This window comes from Monodelphis domestica, chromosome 2, assembly GCF_027887165.1.
Source record: "Monodelphis domestica isolate mMonDom1 chromosome 2, mMonDom1.pri, whole genome shotgun sequence".
Taxonomy (NCBI): Eukaryota; Metazoa; Chordata; class Mammalia; order Didelphimorphia; family Didelphidae; genus Monodelphis; species Monodelphis domestica.
This window is the reverse complement of record NC_077228.1, coordinates 100,106,372-100,127,279: the sequence shown is the minus strand read 5'-3', so window position 1 is coordinate 100,127,279 and position 20,908 is coordinate 100,106,372. Positions and strand designations below refer to the sequence as shown.

The 20,908-nt window shown below is 36.4% G+C and overlaps 1 protein-coding gene across 2 annotated transcripts in view; it reads right to left on the bottom strand.

Moving 5' to 3' along the window:
- Window positions 1–10,386: 10,386 nt before the first annotated feature.
- The window catches only part of PTPRC (protein tyrosine phosphatase receptor type C), a 69,966-nt gene continuing 59,444 nt past the window's right edge, over window positions 10,387–20,908 (bottom strand). For both annotated transcript variants that reach the window (XM_056815690.1, XM_056815689.1), the window contains 4 exons: window positions 19,287–19,409; window positions 18,528–18,706; window positions 14,788–14,923; window positions 10,387–12,675 (listed from right to left, as the gene is read on the bottom strand). In XM_056815690.1, the coding sequence (XP_056671668.1) occupies window positions 12,400–12,675; window positions 14,788–14,923; window positions 18,528–18,706; window positions 19,287–19,409 (714 nt within the window). In that variant the 3' untranslated portion in view covers window positions 10,387–12,399. The remainder of the gene's footprint in view (window positions 12,676–14,787; window positions 14,924–18,527; window positions 18,707–19,286; window positions 19,410–20,908) is intronic.

Genomic DNA, 20,908 nt, shown 5'->3' with positions numbered 1-20,908 from the left:
GGATTATATTATATTATTTTAACTATACTAAGCCTCACAAAATGGATAAGTGGCTTAAATTTATCTCTGCAAAAAAACTTCAAAATTAATATAATTCTAATAACAACATACAAGTGAACAAGAAAATGGCAGAGTCAACAATCAACTACCCTTTTTTAGTCATTTTGCTTTTTTGAGTCATATTTGTAAAGACAAAGATGATGTCATTATATCTAACAAGTAGACAATACAATGAAAAATGTGGTGAGCAAATGATTTAAAATATGGATTCACATCTGCTATCATCAACACCAAACATAGTCCATGGATTATATTATTCTTTGAGATTTTAACTAATGGAACTACAAAGGCATCATAATTAGCAAAATCTTTAAAAGGTAAACACACAGAGCATGAAGAAAAATGTTTTCTTAGCAGTGTGTAAAATTCAGGTGACAGTCAACCCAGTTATATACAAAATTTCATTAAGCTTAAGATAAATGTTTAGAAGACCCCTTTGAGATGTCTTAGTATTAGTGAAAGACAAAAGGCCACATAAACTAGGGAAACATTTGTTCTTCCTGCCAGGGTAAAAATTCCCAACATAACAACACAGGAAAACAATAGGGCAATAAACTAAAATGCATGTCTTTGTTCTGATAGTCAGTAAATAATGGTGAAGATGATTAAAAAGATTTAATATTTAAGGAATCAAGTATTAAACTAAATTATGCTGTGTGAAGTTTACTATACAGTTGGGGATAAATAATAGATATTTCTAACATGTCTAACTTTCTAGTATTGACTAGATTCTGTTTCAATAATGTAATGTTATCCACAAAAGAAAGATGCACTGGAGAAGATGTTATCAAGACTAAATGGTTTATTTAATTTTTAAAAATGTTTAAAAAAAAAAGCCTAAGTCACCAATGGATTGACTGCTTCAGATGGCATAGAAAAGGATTTTCATATCAAATTACAGAAACTGAACTATGCATGAAATTAAGTTACTATATCATGTATAGCCAAGCAATTGTAGCAAAAAAGCGGGTTCACAAGAGTACAGTGTTACAGCGATTTGTTGATAAGCTTAATTATATAAAAATGAAGACTTTTTAATACTGTGTAATGAAATCAGAGATCACAGACCTCACAGAAGGATGATCGTTATCTCATGTCTGGCCCCCAAAAATTTCCAACTAAAATTCTTTTCTAAGATTTAATTCCATCCATATGTAAGATAACCATGAGTTGCATAGGGTAACAGCAAAGATGAGTCATTTACTTTTATTTTTATTTTTCAACAAGACAATTGTTCTGAATTTTACTGATTTTTTTTTGTGATAACAAATAGCAATTGGCCAACTGCTAACTAATCTTCTCTACTATATCAATTAAATCACCATAAAATTTGGCAGCTGACTTGGGTATTTTATTATTTGGGCTTTTCATTAGGATTTTTATAAATAAAATCCTTGGTGACATCATTAATTATACATTCAATCTCAGCCATAATTTCACCCTTTACAAAGGCCATTTAAAACAAAAACTTTAGACATACCTGTCCTCCTGACTGGGAAGAGATGACAGGGAATATAAATATTAATGTATAAGTTCACTCTTTGGATAATGATGATGATATGGCAGATTATTTCATTACTTCTCTCTGCTCTCCTTCCATCCTGTGTTGCTTTTTCTTTATCTTTATTCCTTCCTTCCCTCCACCTTTAATGGCCATGGTTTCCAATATTTATGATTCCCATATGGACCTAGTAAGGTCCTAAGTGAACTTTTAGCTTACCTTGCCTAGAGCCAGGTCTGCACCTTCCAGGCTATGCCATCTCCACCAAACTTGGTCTGGATTCCTCTGCCTTGGACATCTTACAGCAGAGACTGGTGACCATTTGTCAGGTATGTTATGATAGGGTTGCTTTTATGTTTTCCTTTTCCCATAGTTAGTGAACCTAAGTTATAGGAACCACTGTAGATTCTGATAGGTGAACATTCATCTTGTCTAAAACCAGGTTTTCTTCTCGTTTCTCTGGCAGGAGCTTCAAAACATGACCCTCCACCCTCTGCCCCCACCAGCTGTCTGATTCTCCTTTACGTATTTTTCCCATTAGAATGCAAGCTCACTGAGGGTGGGCATTTTTTCTTGTGTTTGTAACCCTTGGGGGTGGCATGTAGTAAGTGCTTCTCAATTGCTTTATCTATCTATCTATAAGACATTGTGCATATGAGTACAAAATGAAGATGTCTCCTTTGTTGAGAAGAATACATGCTTACTGGGAGAGTCATAGAGAGGGGGCAGAATACAAGCTATCCCCACAGAAGTAAATATAGTATTTTGAGGAAGGAAGGAGCCTTAAAGACACAGTTGATCAGCAAAGGCTATCATAAGAGATAATTTTTAATTTGAACCCTTGGGGAAGATGTCTTTAGTGTACATATTTGAACAATGCAGTGTATTACATAGCTATAGATAGATAGAGATGTATACACACCTATATATATATATCTATGTATTATATATATATATATATATATATATATATATATATATATATAAAGTCAACTGATGCTTTCTCCAAGGAGAGGGGAGAAATGTAGATACATGAGAATTTTAATGTAATAAATAAAATTTTTAAAGTACTTTAGGAGCACTTTTCTCAGGGAGAGTGTAGAATATGAGTCAGGAATACTCTGCTTTTTATGTTTGTGTTTTTCTCCATAAGTTCCTTCATACTTTTGTAGAAAAGTAATCAAGGGAGCAAAAGAATATAGAAGAGAAGCATAAGACATTTGACTCGATGCACCTTCCACATTTAATGAATAAAAAAGGGCCCATGTAAATATGATTTAGATTTTATAGTGCTCTGCTAACTTTTTTTCAAATATACTTTGATGAGTCTTGCGACACACACACACTAAAATTTAAGAACTTGTTCTGATTACCAAAGAGACAATTGAACGGTGACATTTGTGATTTATTCTAGGGCTTTATTTCCTGGCACTCATTTCTGTGGGGAGGTGATTTCTGTTTATGTTCATCAGTAGAGCTGCTCAGGCTTCCACCATCCTTTCCCATGGATATTAAAGAGTTTGTTTATTTTTGTATAATAACTTCAATATTGCGTTTGATTTTTACTTCATTGGCTATATTGTATGGCATTGTCAGAAATGTGTATTTAAAAACTTTTTACACAGTCTGTTTTGTGAGGAAAAAAGGGAAAGAGAAAAAAAATAACTCTAAGTTGCTTTTGTCAAAGTTGGACTAGGTCCTGCCCATTGTTAATTCTTGGCTAAAAACCAGGAGGCAATGTGATACATAGAAATACCTAGGTGGCATAGTAACTAGAGCTCTGAACCTAGATTCAGGAAGATCTAAGTTCAAATCTGACTTCAGACACTTCTTAGCTGTGTGATCTTAGACAAGTCACTTAACTTGGGTCTGCCTTAGTCTCCCCATCTATAAAATGGGGATAATAATAGCGTCTATCTCTCAGAGTTGTTATAAGGATAAAATAAGATAATTTTTGCACAGTAATCAGCAAATACGTAGCTATTAAATATTATTAAAACATGCTATGCCTGGCATCAGTGTACCTTGATATATGGTCCCTGACTCTGAATTAGCACCTCTCTATCCAAGAGCAAGTAATTTCATTTTTCTGGATCTGTTTCCTCATATATAAAATGAATGAGTTTAATTAGATGACCAACAAATTTCCTTTCTGTTTTCATCCTGGGACGGAAGCTACTATTTTGACAAAGGAAGACAGAAAAGGAGGAATCTTCTTTATAACAAACCTGACAAGTGGTTGCCAGTCTCTGCTTGATGATTTCCAAAGATGGGGAACCCACCACTTCTAGAGAGGCAGCCTATTCCACTTTTGAGCAGTTCCAAAAATTAGAAAGTTTTCCTCATGACAAGTCTCTATGAAACTCCTAGCCCTAGTTCAAGGAATTATCTCAAATGAGGCCACATGAACCAATTCCATTCCCTCCTATACAGGACAGCTCAGTTTTGATGGCCACCTGGGTTTTCTCTTTTCTGGGTAAAACATGACCAGTTCCTTTAACTGGCTCTCAGCATGCACACAAGATCCATCTCTTGCCTAATGCCCTCTGTACATTCTACAGTTTCAGAATTATTCAGATCTATCAATGTACCCAAATGTGAGCATGATGCTTCAGAAAAGATCTGACAAGAGCAGAAGACAGAGGGTTTTATCACTATCATATTTCTGGAAGCGATGCCCCTCTCAGCACATCACTGACTTTTGGCTTTTCTGGCTGCCACATCAGACTGCTCTCTCCTATAGAACTTTCAGACCACTAAAATCCTAGATCGTATATTGGCAGTGTTAAGATTTTTTTTTTATCCAAGTACAAGCATTTACCTTTATTCTTAGTGAATTTCATCTTATTAGATTCAGCCCAGTATGTACAGCCTGCAAACCAACTGTCACGTACAGGGCTGGCAAGTCAGTGTTACTGAAGAATGATTCCCTAAGAGGGAGGTGGGAGATGATACATACCAGTCTAGTTGAACCTCTACCATTGCCTTGACCATCATCTACCTTCAAACCTTTAGAACCTCATTGTAGGGCCCTGAACCCAGGGGTCTTGGAAAATAGCAATATTCTTCAAATCACTAGACCTGCTTCCAACCCAGCCTCCACAGTAGTCAATAAAGAGTGAAATCATTGTGGAAAGTCTCTAACTTCATCAATACCAGCAACAAATGCTGACTACCACCAATGGGCTGATACACAATAACCTTGAGAATGGGGCACCCCTCCCAGTCTAACAGACCTGCATCTAGTCCAGTCCTTAGTCATCACCTGGGGAAGTGGCCCCTGTGAAGGGGCCAACCCATCCTTAACTACCACCCACCTACTAGGGGTTAGCACAGTGCCCCAGCATGCAGTGAGTATTTAATAAATGTGTACTGATTGACTGACTGACTGAAAAGACAGACATTTCAGTCCAGGTAAAACAATAATCTTGGAACCTTGAGGCAGAGACAGAAGGTAACATTTTACTCCCTGGGATCTTCACTATCTTTCCTGTAAACTTTTAAAAATATGCTTTCCCAAAATTTAAAGTGCTTTTCAGACTATGCTCAGATTTCCTCTGCTTTTCTATCACAAAGACTAGTATATAATCATTTCCCTTCCAAGTTCCCATCTCTCCATCCTAGAAACTAGTTCTTTGTTACTATGAATCAGATTCAGAATAAAATATCTCTTGTTGATTCCTCCACCTTTTGAAGGATGAAATTATCACTAAGGTGAATCAAGAAGTTATTACCTTCTCTGCTTTTGTCAGAGAGAGCTCCAACAGATAATTGGATAATTAAAGTTGCAACCACAATTATGCCTCTCTACAAGACATCATCTTTTCCCAGAATTTCTTATCTATTTCCTTTTTCTATAATGGCTGACTATTGTATATTGCAATGATAAAATTATTTATTTCTCTTTTTATGCAAATATTCTCTGTCATGCTTCGCACTCTGGTTTATTTTCCTCACCAAAGTATTTGCTCTCTTTCTTTTGGATGATGAATGTTTTATTTTTTTTATATTTTTCCAGATTATAAGCAGATACAAGTCTAAGAATAGTTTTCTGAAATTTTGCAAACCATGTTCTGTCCCTCTTTCTCACCACTTCCTCCTCCCCAAGATGGCAGATAATATATAGGTAACTACATGTACTATCATTCAATACATAATTTCATTAGTCATGTTGTGAATGATGATCCATATTTACTTATGCTAAAGAAAAATTCATGTAGGAAATAAAGTGAAGAAATGGTATGCTTTCATCTACATTCAGATTCCATCAGTTCCTTCTATCATGGTGAATATGAGTATTCCTTCTTAATGTACAGCGCCACTCCCTCTTGAAAATCACTCAGGACAAATAAACATGGACCGATTCTGCTCTGCATCACAGGTCATATTATCTTTTTTTCTTTTTTCTTTTTTTTTTTTTTTTGGTAAACCCTTATCTTCTGTCTCGAAATCAATACTGTCTTTTGGCCCCAAGGCAGAAGAGCAATAAGAGCTAGTCAATGAGAGTCAAGATAAGAACCCAGGACCTACTGTCTCTGTGCCTGCCTCTCAATCCACTGAGCAGTCCAGCTGCCCCATCATGTTACATTATTCTCTTTCCTCCCATATCTCACCTTCTAAACTTCCCAACTACACAGGTTCACAATGTAGGCATCATCTTCAATTTCTTAACTCTCCTTCATACTCATCACTTCTCTCTGCCTCAATTCTCTATTGGACACAGATGCCAAAGTGATTTTCCTAAATCCCATGGCTGCGAAGCCACTCATTGACTCGATGTATATACTCCAGTAGTACACTATTGCCTCTAAGATCATATATAATGTCATCTTCATCTCATTTTCTTTAAATTTTTATGTATTTCAATATATATAACAAATGAAGTAATAATAATGACTGGCATTTATTTCAAACTACTTCAAGGTTTGAAAAATGCTTGATAGACAATATCTCATTCCATCTTCATAGCAACCCTGGAAATAAATGGCATTATTATCTCCATTTTATGGATAAGAATGCTGAGGCACCTGCCTAGGGACACACAAGTGAGAATATGGTCAAATTTGAATTCAGGTCTTTTTGATTCCAAGTTCAGTATTCTATCTACTGCTTCACAAATAAGTAAACAATTGCCTATGGGATGAGGGAAGGGGAGCACACTCAACAACATTTTACAACACTTATCTAATCTGCTCTTATTTTATAGGCAGTCAATGAAAGGCTCAAAGAGTCAAGTCATTTGCCTATGGTCATAGAGATACTGTAATAAGTAGCAAAGTCTTGCTTAGAACCTGTCTTATGGTGCAAAATCTATGTCTTCTGACTCAATATTCAATACTGGAAACTATGAGGAAAGCATAAGGGACAATAAGTAGTCCAATTTAGCTAGAACAGAGCATGAGAAAGAATCATGGGTAATATGGCAAAACTGGAAGACCAGCTCTAACCAGAGACAAAGAATGCTTAAAGTCTATGTTTCAAGTTATTATTGACTGTAGGATGCCATATTGGTATATTTGTGATTACCTCCTTTTGGAAGGACTCTAATTAGATGAGATAAATAATGATCACACAAAGACAGCGTAGTCGGTATAGATTTACTTTGGCTGACTTTGCTTCTTTCCCATAGTCTCAGATCTGGAGGAAATTGCTGCTGAGAGCCCGGGTCCAGCCTAGCTCATGGCTCCAGGGGTCCTCAGTAGGTGAAGTGGCAAGGCAGAAATGAAAAATGGAAGACAGCTGTGTATGTGGAACTGCCTGGGGGCAGGTTCTGCATGGAATGGCTCCTTCACCATGCCCAGGGCTATCTTTTATTTTTATACCCATTTTCTTGGCACACAGCTACATAATTTAACATACATGTTTGAATAAAGATAACTGGATAAGTGACACATTAACTTTTAACAAATTATTTGATTAACATTCTGAGATCATTCTATAAACTTATAACTATTAATTCTGACAGGAAAAACAAAGATTTTACATGATTTCGTCACAGGTGGATTAATTTTTTCATTAACCTATGAGGAGCTTTGAGCTTACAGACAATCAAGGAAAATCACTTATTACCTTTAATAAAAATAGATAATCAATCAGAAATCCTAGAGAAAAATAACAATCCTAGTAGTCAAGTGAAGAGATCAAATGGGGTGATAGAAAAACAATTGTTATTTAATATTTAATATTAGAGTAATCATTTTTCAGAGTTTGTTGGGAAGTTTTCCAAGAAAGGTTTTAGCTGGTAAATCAAGTCAATGAGGCATGATGAGGCATGGTGTATTAAGGCATATTGTACAAGCCTCTCCTTATGAATGATTTATGTACTGGCTTAGGAGAATAAGTTTCAGGGCATGGGAGTAAGGGATTTCTGGGCACAGCTTTGTGGGTACAGCTTTTGCTAGGAATTATATACCTAGGCAAAAGTTAACCCATAATGGTCTTTTGGGTTTGGATTTGTGAGTCTGATCTTTTGGTGATATTTGGGGGAAATAGTGTGCAAGCATTTTGCTCTCATATTTCTTTTTCTGAAACTAGGGAGAGGACAATAATCATATCAATTCCATTAGTAAGGGATATTGATGAGAGAAATCATACAGAGGGGGCTAAGTGGATGATTCCACCCTGCCAAGGAGCCACTTTGTGATCTCTTGGCTTCCATGATTTTGTCAAGACATTTTGACCTGATGGCTCCAAGCAAATTGCCAAAGTGATCTCATTGCCTGGAGGGATTAATGCCACTGGCACAGTTACTGGAGCAACCCCCTTTAGGCACTGATACATGCATTCTGGGGCTAGAGATGAAGACAATTAAATCAGAATCATTAAGCAAAACTCATACTATTCTTGTGGGGACAACTAAGTGGCACAGTAGATAGAGTACTAGTCCTGGAGGCTGGGGGAACTGGGTTCAAATCTGACCTCAGATACTTCCTAGCTGTGTGTCCCTGGGCAAATCACTTAACTCAATCCCTTTTGCCTAGTCCTTGCCCTTACATCTTAGAATTATTACTAGGACAGAAAGTAGGGGGTCAAAAAAAATCGGACTATTCTTCAAATAGTTGTGAAGCTCAGGCTTTTATTGTCAATATGACATAGAGCAAATCACTTGACCTTTATCAAGTCTGTTTTCTCTTTTCTTAAAAAGGGGGTTGCACTAGAACCTTGTAAGGTCCTTGAGCCTTTGGGTCCATATTAAAGGTGAGAAAGCTATAGGTATTTATTCACAAGGATCAAATGCCAAAGTCTTTAATGATTTGATCCTTCTGAAGGACTTATGAGAAAGAATGCGATCCATATTCAGAGAAAGAACTGTGGGAATAGAAATCCAGAAGAAAACAACTTCTTGATCACATGGTTCACTGGGGTTATGAGTGGGCATATAGATTTTAAGTGATCACCCTAATGCAAATATCAATAATATGGAAATAGGTCTTGATATCAATGATACATGTAAAACCCAGTGGAGTTGCGAATTGACTACAGGAGGGGGTAGAAGGAGGGGAGGGAAAGAACATGAATCATGTAATCATGGGAAAATATTCTTAATTAATTAAACTTAAAAGAAAAAGATTTGACCTTGGTAGCCTAGGACCACTAGTGATTCTTCACCATGTCTGGAATGGATTTATGTCAGACCTGATAGGGATAAAGACAGGAACTGGATTTGTGCTTTCACTGAAATAGAGACCTATCTTGCCCCCTGCATCCTGATAAGGGAGCTCCTGCTGTCAACATAGGTCAATACCTTATTGTCTTAGAGAGTTTCTTAGGAAGTCACACTGAAAGGTTAAGATGCTCATCCAAAGTTATCTAACTAGAAAGCGTCTATGGTAGGATTTGAACTAAGGTCTTTCTGGCTTTGAGGCCAGGTCTCTATACCCAAGCCTACTTGGCTTCCTAAAAGTGAACAGAGCACTGATATCAAAAGACCTCTAGTACTTACTCCCTAGGAGATATATGACAAGTCATTTAGGCTCCATAGGACCCAGTTTCCTTATCTGTAAAATGAGGGGGTTAGATGGGTTGTGAAATATTTTACAGTCCTAAAGTTAGGATAAAATCCTGTAAATGCCATGTGTGTGTCTCTCTGGTCACTTTTTTTTAAACCTTTATTTTCTATCTTAGTAGGAATTCTTAAATAGAAGGACAAAGGCTAGGCAAATGGGACTAAGGGACTGGCCCAGGGTCATACTCTATTTCACTTTGTTAGTTTCGGGAGGTGTGTGTTTTCAGATGACTCTGAACCCTGGGACACTACATCTCCCAGGACTCTCTACCTCTGCTTCCTCAGGCACATCCCACTTCCTTTGTGGGAGATGTCTGAGAAGATATGAAAGAAGAAACTCCGGTTTTGATGCCTTTTCCGGGGAAGAGTCCTTCCTCCCCATCTCCCTAGCACTTTTTTTCTGGGGAAAGAGCCTTTGGTCCCTGCCTGGCTGCCAGAGATCTAATTTTCTCTAGCTTTCCCAAACCTTTATTTTCCTAGCCCAAACAAACTATTTAACTATCCCTAGAGTCTGCCTTGATTTAATTTAATTCCCAAGCATAGTTATAGTATAAGAAAGAAAGCTTAGTCAATTTCTCTATGGGTGCAGGGAGGGGGACCCCAGCTACCTTCCTTCCCTTCCTTTCCCTACCTTCCCTTCCATTTGCCCTTCAACAGAGGAAAATACCATATATCTATGATTCAATTTCATTGTCAATGACAGAAGTCATCTATTGATTGACGGACTATTCACAGGGACCAACTTACCTTATTCTTCCCCTAATCCACTGAGGAGATTGGAAAGTCTTAGAGCAGCTTCAATTGGATAACCATTCTTGGGAATTTTTTAAAAAATAATCTTTATTTTATGATTTATAGCACAGATTTAAATCACAATGAGAAATACACACGTTGAATTACAGAGAAAAATGATTTTTGTTGTGTTCTAGTGCACAAAACTACTAATTAGAGACCTGGCATGGAATATAGACCCAATTATGAAACCACAAATCTCCGATACTTGAAGACCAGACAGTACTTTACACACACTCTCTAGAAACTACCAGCTCAAGGTACAGATGAAGAAATTGAGGCGCCAAATAGTATTACAATCATTGCAATGGATCCAACCTGATGTGATAAATGATAGAACTGGTACAAACTACTAAGGAGGTTTCCAAAATTTGCTACCCCAAATCATAACTTGCTATTACAGTCCTTCCTAAGGTGCTTTCAGACGTTTTTCCTTTGTCAAAAATGGCAAATAATAATATTAACAGTAATAATAATAATGATAAAAAGTCGTAAGCTGGTGAACATGATAAACATGGCTCAGTGCCTGTCATATAGTAGGCATTTAAATGTTTGCGGAATAGCATTGAATATAGGGAGAGAATGAGAAGCAATGGAAGCTGGACAATCTGGGAATGTAAAATGCGCAGCAAGTCTTAAGTTTATGGCAACATGACTACAATATATAACCAATGAAAGTGACCTTCCCTCACCAGAGGGAAGGAGATATCTCCTTTAAAAGGAGATATCTTTTCTCCCTTGTTTTAAAGGTTCTAAAATGAAATATCAAGGACTTTTAGGTCTCTATTTCTTATGAACAACAAGAATAATAATAATGTTGAAAATAGATTATATTTATGGGTACTTGAAGTTTGTAATATCCTTTGCTTGTATTCAACTGCATTTCCATTGGTAAGTTTTAGTATGTATGACATTTGTGATATATCACATGCTATTTTTCATTTATCAGGATGTATAACTCAATTATGTGCACAAAATAGAATAGTGGTTTCATTCTAAAATTTTGCAATGATTTCATTTGATATCTAAAAAACAACATTTGAAAGATTTGAAGTAAATGTTTTGATAGTGAACTATTGGCATCCATTAAGATAAACACAAGCAAGTAATCTGGGCTGGGCTTTATTGATAAACTAAATACAGAATTTCTTAGAAAATCCTTTCAGGAATAAATATTTTGCACAAATGAATTTGAGCAGTTCCAGTGTTTCCATACTATGTGTGTAATGATTGAATTTGTCTCTCTTAAATGATGTTTATTTGACTTCAATTGTAACAAACAACAAAAGACTTGGTGGGGTGGGGGTGGCACAGGATATGTAAATATACTAAGTAATTAATTCCAAATCCTATAAACAGAAAGTGGTTTCTATCAGATGAATTGTATACACTACATGGAGACAGCAAAATATGTTCATTTGTTAACCCTGTTTAAATTAGGTTAAATAAGCATGGAAAAGGAGTGGACTAAATACTAACACCTGGTGTATAGGCTTGCCAAGACTCAATACAGTGTATTTCCTTAATAAGCTTTACACAAACATATACTACTGCTTTTAGACAGCCCCTTGAACTTCAAAATTAGTTTACATAGAACAATGGGGACATCTTGAGGTCATTCTGGAAAATGTACTCATTTTCATTTCAAAATACATGTTCTGCACTGGTTTTAACTGCTAAAATAATGCATCCCAAACTAAATAACAAACCTGAATCAGATCAGTTTTTTCCACCGAGGCAATCCAAGATAGTTCATAAGTTACTCTTCTCTGAAAGCTGTGACTTTCCCTTGAAATTTATCTCCTTAAAACAAAAAAGAACTCAACAAGAACTTACAAAGCAAGCTCCTTAGTGAACAGAAGAAAATGTTTAGAATGACCACTGAACTATACAAAGAATTTCATAAAAATATATAAAATGACTATCACAAGGATTAAAAAATACTAGGGTCACTAGTTTCATAGATTCCCTGGATCCGTAGACTTCAAAAAGACCTTCAAACGAAGTCAAAGGCTTAATTACCCTGGATCCATGGACTTCCCTAGGCACTTTCTGTTAAGGTTGTACTTGTGGGACCATTTGAAGAGCTTTCTGTCTCCTTAGTGCCATCTGTGTTCTGGGGCTCTTCAGCCTTTCTGCTTTTGTCTTGGGCCTTATCCAGATCAGCAGATGAGCTAACACAGTTAGCAACCTGATTTGGTATGTCCACTTCATTGTCAAATTCGATTTTATCTTCTTGGTGACTACTTTTCTTTACTTGTCCATTCTGGGCAGGGTAAGTGTTGGCAATGACATCATACAGGAATTGGTATTGTTCCTTTAAAAAAAAAAGAAGGAAAAAATTGGAGAAAAGAAAGACAGTGCAATTATTTTGGTACACCATATAAATTGATGGGAGATACCCCTAATAAGCAGCCAGAAGTCACAGAAGCTAAAGCTACATGAAGAGTAGGGAGAACCTCCTGAACTGTTTGAGTTCAGAACTACTTCAAAAGTTGAGATTCCTGCTCTAAAATCAGAGGAAACATGGAACAAATCATATCAACTGATGCTAAATAAAGAAAGCAGGTCTAAGAGAACACTATATACAACCTCAATAATGCAATTAGAGATGATAGTAGGGGGCCAAAGAGATCAAATAAAGTGCAATAATGCATAATGGTTCTAGATGTCTGGTTCTGGAATACACTTTATCTGGCACAGAAGTAGGGGGCACTGTGGGTACAGAATAGTACAGTCATTATTTGAAAGTGCTTTGCTTAACTGTTTCTTTAAGAAAGGGAACATACTAGGGAAGAGTTATTAGGGAAAGGAAGGGAAGGAAAGGAAAGGAAAGGAGAGGAAAGGAAAGGAAAGGAAAGGAAAGGAAAGGAAAAGAAAGGAAAGGAAAGGAAAGGAAAGGAAAGGAAAGGAAAGGAAAGGAAAGGAAAGGAAAGGAAAGGAAAGGAAAGGAAAGGAAAGGGAAGGGAAGGGAAGGGAAGGGAAGGGAAGGGAAGGGAAGGGAAGGGAAGGGAAGGGAAGGGAAGGGAAGGGAAGGGAAGGGAAGGGAAGGGAAGGGAAGGGAAGGGAAGGGAAGGGAAGGGAAGGGAAGGGAAGGGAAGGGAAGGGAAGGGAAGGGAAGGGAAGGGAAGGGAAGGGAAGGGAAGGGAAGGGAACTGGATCTATATATCAGGAATTGTGCTGGGTTTTTTACAAATTTCTCATTTGATCTGATAAATGATATTATGGTACCTATTTTACAATTGAAGATATTGAGATGGAGTTTTAAGTGACTTTCCTAAAGGTCACACATCTAGTTATGTATCTGAGGCCAGATTTGAACTTGGATTTTCTTTCCTCAAGACCCAGTCCTTTATCTATTGTACTATCTAGCTGTTTATAATTACTTGAAAGAGATTGGATATAAAACCAAAATGTGTTTGACTGCAAGCTAGTTGACATCAGGGTCACCTTCCTTTCTTTTACCTTTCTTTATATCCCCAGGGCTTAGCACAGAGCTAACACCTACTAGGCACTTAGGTTGAGGTATTACTTGGCTGCTTATGAATCTCTTTCAAGAGTAAAGATCCTCTGCAAGTTGGTTTGCATGGTCTTACTAGAATATTCTTGGTTATAGGGCAGTATTAAGAAATGTACAAGTATGTTTTGAAGTGCTAAAAGCACCTTATTACAAAGCAAGTCAGTGTCTCAGCACATATTTCTATAATAACATTATAGGGAAATTCCATTACATGTCAAGGATCAAACTCTAGAAATAGCATATTTTCTTTCAAACTCAAAAATAAATTATGGAAGCCCTAAAATTAGTTTATCACTGATTTAACAATGTGGTGAATTTCCACTTGAGTATATATTCTTTATAAGTCTTAACCCCCTCTTCTTTTCCCCATATACATATATAATCATATATACGTATATACACACATAGGACATCCCAAAGAAAATCTTAGTATACTTAAATTTGTAAGATTACATGTAAAAATATGTGCATAAAACATGTCTAAGTAAAAAGCATATATATACTTTTATAATATATATGTGTACATATATATATACTTAGTATATGTATTAGTTTATTATTATTTATCTAGGCACAATTTTGATTTAGTTTCTCCATAGCATAGCTTCTTAACCTTTTTTGTGAAATGAATGCCTTTGGCAGTCTGGTGAAGGCATTAGACCCCTTCTCCTAGTAAGGTTTATTGCCTTCATTCATAATTGCAGGAAATTATAATTTTCAGTTAGAGGTGAAAATAAAGATTTTTTTCCTCGCATCCTTTCATAGATACACTGAAATCTAGCTCAGGGGTACATACACTCCGGGTAAAGAACCCCTACCATACAAAAAGAAAGAAAGAAAGAAAAGAAGAGATCTGTTGAAACAGAAGGGGAAAAAATTATGTTCAAATTTCTCACAGAATTTACTTACAAAGGATGAAACCATTTCTGGCCTGGCTCTGCGCAGAGATTTCACGACTTGAAAAACATCTATTACATCTTCTGTGTCTGCACAATCCAGAAGATTTAACAAAGCACAAAACATTCCTGTTTGTTGTGACCCATCCCTGCAAAAAGGAAAAAAAGGAACTTAAATTACAGCATGAGAAAGAGAGAGAATATCTTGGGAATGATGTTGCCAGAGCTCATAATTTAGCTCACATTTAGCAATGTGGTTCTGTCAACACTAAGAAATATTTTCTAAAATAAATTATATATTTTTAAATTATTTACTTGTGACCATATTAACAGTCAATATATTTTTCTCAGATAAAAGAAGTAATCATTTGTTTTTATAGCTGTAAAGGATTGTCAAAAACATAGATATATTTAATGATAAATTTAGTAGGGGGAAAAAAAAAACTACCAGAAGAAATTATTAGATGGGTCATGCCAGCTCAAGTCTGTGCCAAAATTTGTAGATTGTCTAAAGATCTACAGTAAGGACAGTAAAATAAATGTTTTGTTTTGTTTTTCCCAAAAGGGAAAAACTCTATCATAATCTAAAGAAGAACTACCAAATTTAATGCATAAAGTTTAGTAACAAATATGTGTAATCTTTTTAACAAAAGGATTCCTTCACAGTCATAAATAAAGATTCTCCTTTAATATTTATCCTGACATGACTTTTATCTTTAGAACAAAACATTATCCTTTTGTTTTCCCTGCATCCTTCCACTGCTTTTCCACCACTAATTCCCAAACCTGGGTCATCTCAATCATTTTCTCTCTCTGATCCTTCTCCATTACTAAAGCATTCCTGTAAGAGTTCATGAAAATTCAGCTGACTAAATTCATACCCTATAACTTCAGCAAGGACCTCATGAAGGTGAGGGATTCTTTTTCATTCTTCACTAACTGGCTCTGTAAAACATTTCCTATAGGGACTATCCAAACCTCTTTCCTCCAGCCACAAACCATCTTTTTTTCCTTTTTAGCAAAATATCTTGCTTCATATTTTACTGTTGTGAGTAAAGTTATAACCATGGTAGAATGAATGGAGTTTTGTCCTAGGCTAGGAAATATAGACAACTTTGACATCACTTGTTTTCCTCTATGGGTTACATGATAAGGAAGTTGTATGGTTATGAGTCAGCCTCTAAGAAGAGAACAAATATGTTCTGTGGCTGATGAAACTCAAACTGGGGGTTTCCTAGCAGTAGAGAGGGAAGTCTGGCTCTGGTCTTTGGGAGATGTTTTCCCAGTGCCAAAGGGACCTCTGGCTGACTCCCAAAGAAAGAGAAAGAAGTCAACACTAATACAAGTGCCTGGTACAACCCATCACAGACTAGGAGAACAATCCCAGGTCTCTATTTCCCCTAAAGGAAGGGATTGGGTTGACCTTCAAGAGAGCATGATTTGGGATCAGAAGATACTATGGAAACATAGTAAAGCTTCTTTCCCTTTTTAGTGTTCATCCTGAATTTTTAGGGTGGGAGTCAATAAGCACAAGATAAAGACCAGCAAGTAAGATTTGGCCAGACCTCCAAATGTCAAATGTCAGTAACATGGCTGATAGATTACTGGACCAGGAGGATTATTGTCCCTACTCTAAGGTTAAGTGTAATTTTATCCTCTGTAAAATGAGGGAATCAGACACAACTTTGGTCCTTTCTAAACTTAATAATCTGTTATGGCATTGAGAGTTTGGGAAAATAGAAGCTTCAAAGTCTCCTTTAGCTTCTTCCCCAATAGTACCAGTCAGCTTTGATTACTTCTACCTCCTGTAATAATTGTACTTCCTGTAAGAGAAGCATGAGTCTATTTCTGAGAATTGCAGCTGTTGATTTAGATTATAACAATCAAAGTGAGAGTTTGGTTGTCTAAGGCTTACTTCTGCTCAGAATTCTAAGAGAAACAATGATGGAGGTGGTTAGCCTGACTCAGAATTCTGAGACTAGTGATTGTTTTTTTTTTTATTATGATATGCTGTCCAATACTGGAGTGAATGGGTGAATAGAGAACACAGATTACTTTAGAATTAGAGAGTCTTTATTAAATCAGTCAATAAGCATTCATTCAGTGCCTAATTTGTGCTTTTTACTACATTAAGTCCTGGAATACCCAGAAAGGAAAATGAGGCTCAGATATCAAGAATCATGCAGTCTAATAGAGAAAATGACATGGAAAAACTTTGTAGAAACAAGATATATGCAGGAAAAATGAGAAATAATCAACAGAGGTGAGGTACTCTCATTAAAGCACCATAGGAAATGCTTTTTGCAGAAGGCAGGATTTTAGCTGAGAGCAAATGAAAATTGGAGATAGAGATAAGGAGGGAGAAAATTCAAGGAATGGAGGATAGCCAGGGAAAATGAATGGAATCTGAAGATGGAATGTTTTTCAAGAAAATCAAGAAAACCAGTGTCACTGAATCTCAGAGTATATAGGGGAGACAGGAAGAAGTAAGGATGCAAGAAGAGGCCAAGTTATAAATGACTTTGAACATCAAAGGATTTTATATTTGAACGTGGGATTAATAAGAAGTACTGGGGTTTATTGAATGTGGTGTGGAGGGGTGGAAGGTGTGACAAAGGACTCTATTTTTTTAAACCCTTACCTTCCATCATGAGAATCAATACTGTGTTTTGGTTCCAACCAGAAGAGTGTTAAGGACTAGGCAATGGGGGTTAAGTAACTTGCCCAGAATCACACAGCTAGGAAGTATCTGAAGTCAAATTTGAACCCAGGACCTCCCATCTGTGGATCTGGCTCTAAATCCAACTAGTTGCCCCCATAGGACATTTAAGTATTTAAGGAAGATCTCTTCAACAGTGGAGTGGAGGATGAACAGAAGTAGGGAGAAGCTTAAGGCATGAAGACTAACCATTGGATTATTACAAAAGTTTTAAATGAGGTGGTGAGGGCCTATACTAAGGTGGTAGCAGTGTTAGAGGAAGGAAGGAGCTATATGTTAAAGATGATTTGAAAGTAGAATCAACAGGACCCTGTTCTCCCTGTCTCTGTCAGTAGTGATGAGAGAGTATACCACAGACTTTTGGGGTACAATATTTTGTACCAACTAGTTTTACTATAACATCTTAGTAAATACCCTTTCTAAAAGCTAATTAAATCTGGATGACTAATTGATCACAACTGACAATTGGGAGAGAAAACTGTGGTGGGGGCTTTGGCAGTAAAGCACTACAAGATATTATATTCCTATCCTTCTTAAGATCTATAAATCCAAGGGAATAAGAAAGAACCTCTGAGGACTTAACCTGCCAATGGAAGTGGGTATTGAGAGAGTAGCTCTAGAACATGTGTTCTCTTCAGATCATTTATTTCTTGAGTGCAGGGACTGTCTTTTGCCTCATTGTGAATCCTCAGAACTTAACATAGTGCTTGGTAAATAGTAGGTACTTAATAAATATTTATTGACTGATTATCAAACTACCTCTCATATCTTATCTTTCCCTTTTCATTTTAAGCTCTTTGAAGTTGAAAAGATGCTTTTAAAAAAAAAATCTTTCTATACCTACTACCCATCAAGATACTAGTATGTATATAGTATGCATTTGAGAAATATTTCTTGAGTGGATTAATGAATATTATATAAACCTTGCATTATACATATGCCATTTTCTTAACAAATAAAGATGAATAGAATTTTGTGATGATGGTGATCAATGTGGCAAATCCTGACTTAATCCAGTCCTCTTTTTTTCTTACCTGCAGTGAATAAGAAGAGAGGCAGTCTTGTGATGTTTTTGTGCTTCAGTGCTATGTTTCTTTGGAAGTTTCTCTTTGAAGTTTCTAATCATAGAGATTAATTCTCTAGGAGAGGCAGGAAGTTCTTCCCCCTTCCAGCTGTTATATTGATACTGATAAACTGTTCGGGCATCTTTCCTCTAAAAGCCAGATGTCATGGAGATGTTATTAACTCAAATAACAACCCAACCCAAAACACTTTTCATTCTGATAACCATCCATTCCAGTGATGGCAAACCTATGGCACAGGTGCCAAAGATGGCACACAGAGGCCACCCTCCCTCCCCACCTCTCCATCCCCAGAGTTTGTTATTAGAAAGGCAGAGGGACTTGGGAGAAGCTGCTCCCTTCCCCCCTTACAGTTATCACCCATCCCTCCATCCAGTAGCCCAATGGGAGCACTTTCTCTCTCCTCTGTGTGAAGTAAGGTGGAACATGGCATAACCAGCAAATGGTAGGGGCAGGGTCATGGTGCATGGTCTCTGGGGGTGGAGTGGGATAAGGATGAGGCTCAGTACTCTATCTCTAAAAGGTTTGCCACCACTGATCTATTCCATATCTACTTTTGTAATCAGAAGCACTTATTCTTAAGTATTTTATAAATTATATTTCTAAATTTTACAGAAATCTTTGGTTACTATAGAATTCTTAATTGAGTACAACAATAATAGTAAATAAAAACCACCCAAAGAACTCCCCTACTTCATAGAATGTTTATACCTTTGCATGTCTCAGTTCAAATACACGGATGGTGTAAGCTGTAGTTTTGTTCATGTCTTTTATTTCTACTTCCACATCTTCATATTTCTGTTTTCCTTCTCCCCAGTACTGGGCACAGACATCCTAGGTTTGTGAGAATATAAGTTAGTATTTACTTGTAAACTTCTTGAATGTGTTTTGCCCTCCTTTTTTATATTTCAAGTTTAGCACAGTGCTAATCATTGATTTGACCTTCATTCCAAATATATCCTTTATTCTTCCCTCCCCAGTGCACTATCCCTTGTAATGAAAAATAAAAAAGTGGAAAAAATTTCTCAAGCAAAACTAAGACATCAATTAAGACTATTAGTTAAGGTGATGTTCCATAATCTTGGGTCCTTACCTCTGCAAAAGGTTTTCCTTTTGAATGATACCAAATTGAATATAGAGTAGATATGTAGGAATTAGTACAGAGTAGGGAGTGATTAAAATTTTGCATATATTTTTCAATGTTAAACTAATCCATGCATTTTCTAACATAACTGTATATAATGGGTGCATGTGCCTAACTATTTATCACTTAATAACTATCTAAAAATCTAAAATTATATCCATATATATATCTGTATCTATGATCTGAGATTTAGAGTTGGAAATCTTAAGATTCTGTTCATCTAGTCAAATCATCTTGTTTTATAAATGAAGAAACTGACATGCAGAAAAGTGAACAAACTTGTTCTAAGTCAACAAAGCCATACAGTGGAAGAGGCAAGATTTGAATTAATATCCATTAATTCTAAAATGTAATCCTCTTTCCATTTCACTGCACTATCTTACCTACTCAAGAAGAACCAAAGTGACAATGTGACCATGGGAACACCCTTTTTCTGAGGCAAGTGCCCAAAGATATGGGACATTGCACATACTTTCAGCTTTAATTTATGTATTAGTTTTGCTGGAGAGATTTCTTTCCATTTTTTTTTTTTATTACAAGAGGTAGTGAACTAGGGAGGGAAGAACAAAGGATACATTTGGAATGATCAAGTCAATGAGCATTTAAGTGCCAGGCACTGTGCTACCCTTGAAGGATACAAAGACAAACACACACAAGAAGTTCACAATCTAATGAGAGAAACAACATAAGAACTAAATACAAAAAAGAAGAATTTAGAAGAAAAGCCAATAGCATTATGGGAATCAGGAAAGTCTTTTTTTTTTAGCCCTTACCTTCTATATTAGTATTAATTCTAAAACTGAAGAGCAGAAAGGGCTAGGAAATAAGTTACGTGATTTGCCCAGGACTGTATAGCTAGCAAGTGTCCAAAGTCAAATTTGAACCCAGTTCTTCCTGACTTCAGACTTAGCACTCTACACATTGTGCTACCTAGCTGCTCTTCAGGAAAAGCTTCTCACAAAATATTGGAGTTTAGCTGAAACTTGGGAAAATAAGCAAGAAAAAGCAGGAGGTAGAGATGGAAGAGGGAAAGAATTCCTGGCATCAGGGAGAACCAGCAAAAATTCAGGGAGTTGGAATCTTCATTATCTTGTGAAAACAAATTCAAGGAGGTCAGTGTCACTGGATTATAGTGACATCTATAAAATATTTATATATGTATATATGGAAGGGAATAAGATATTAGACA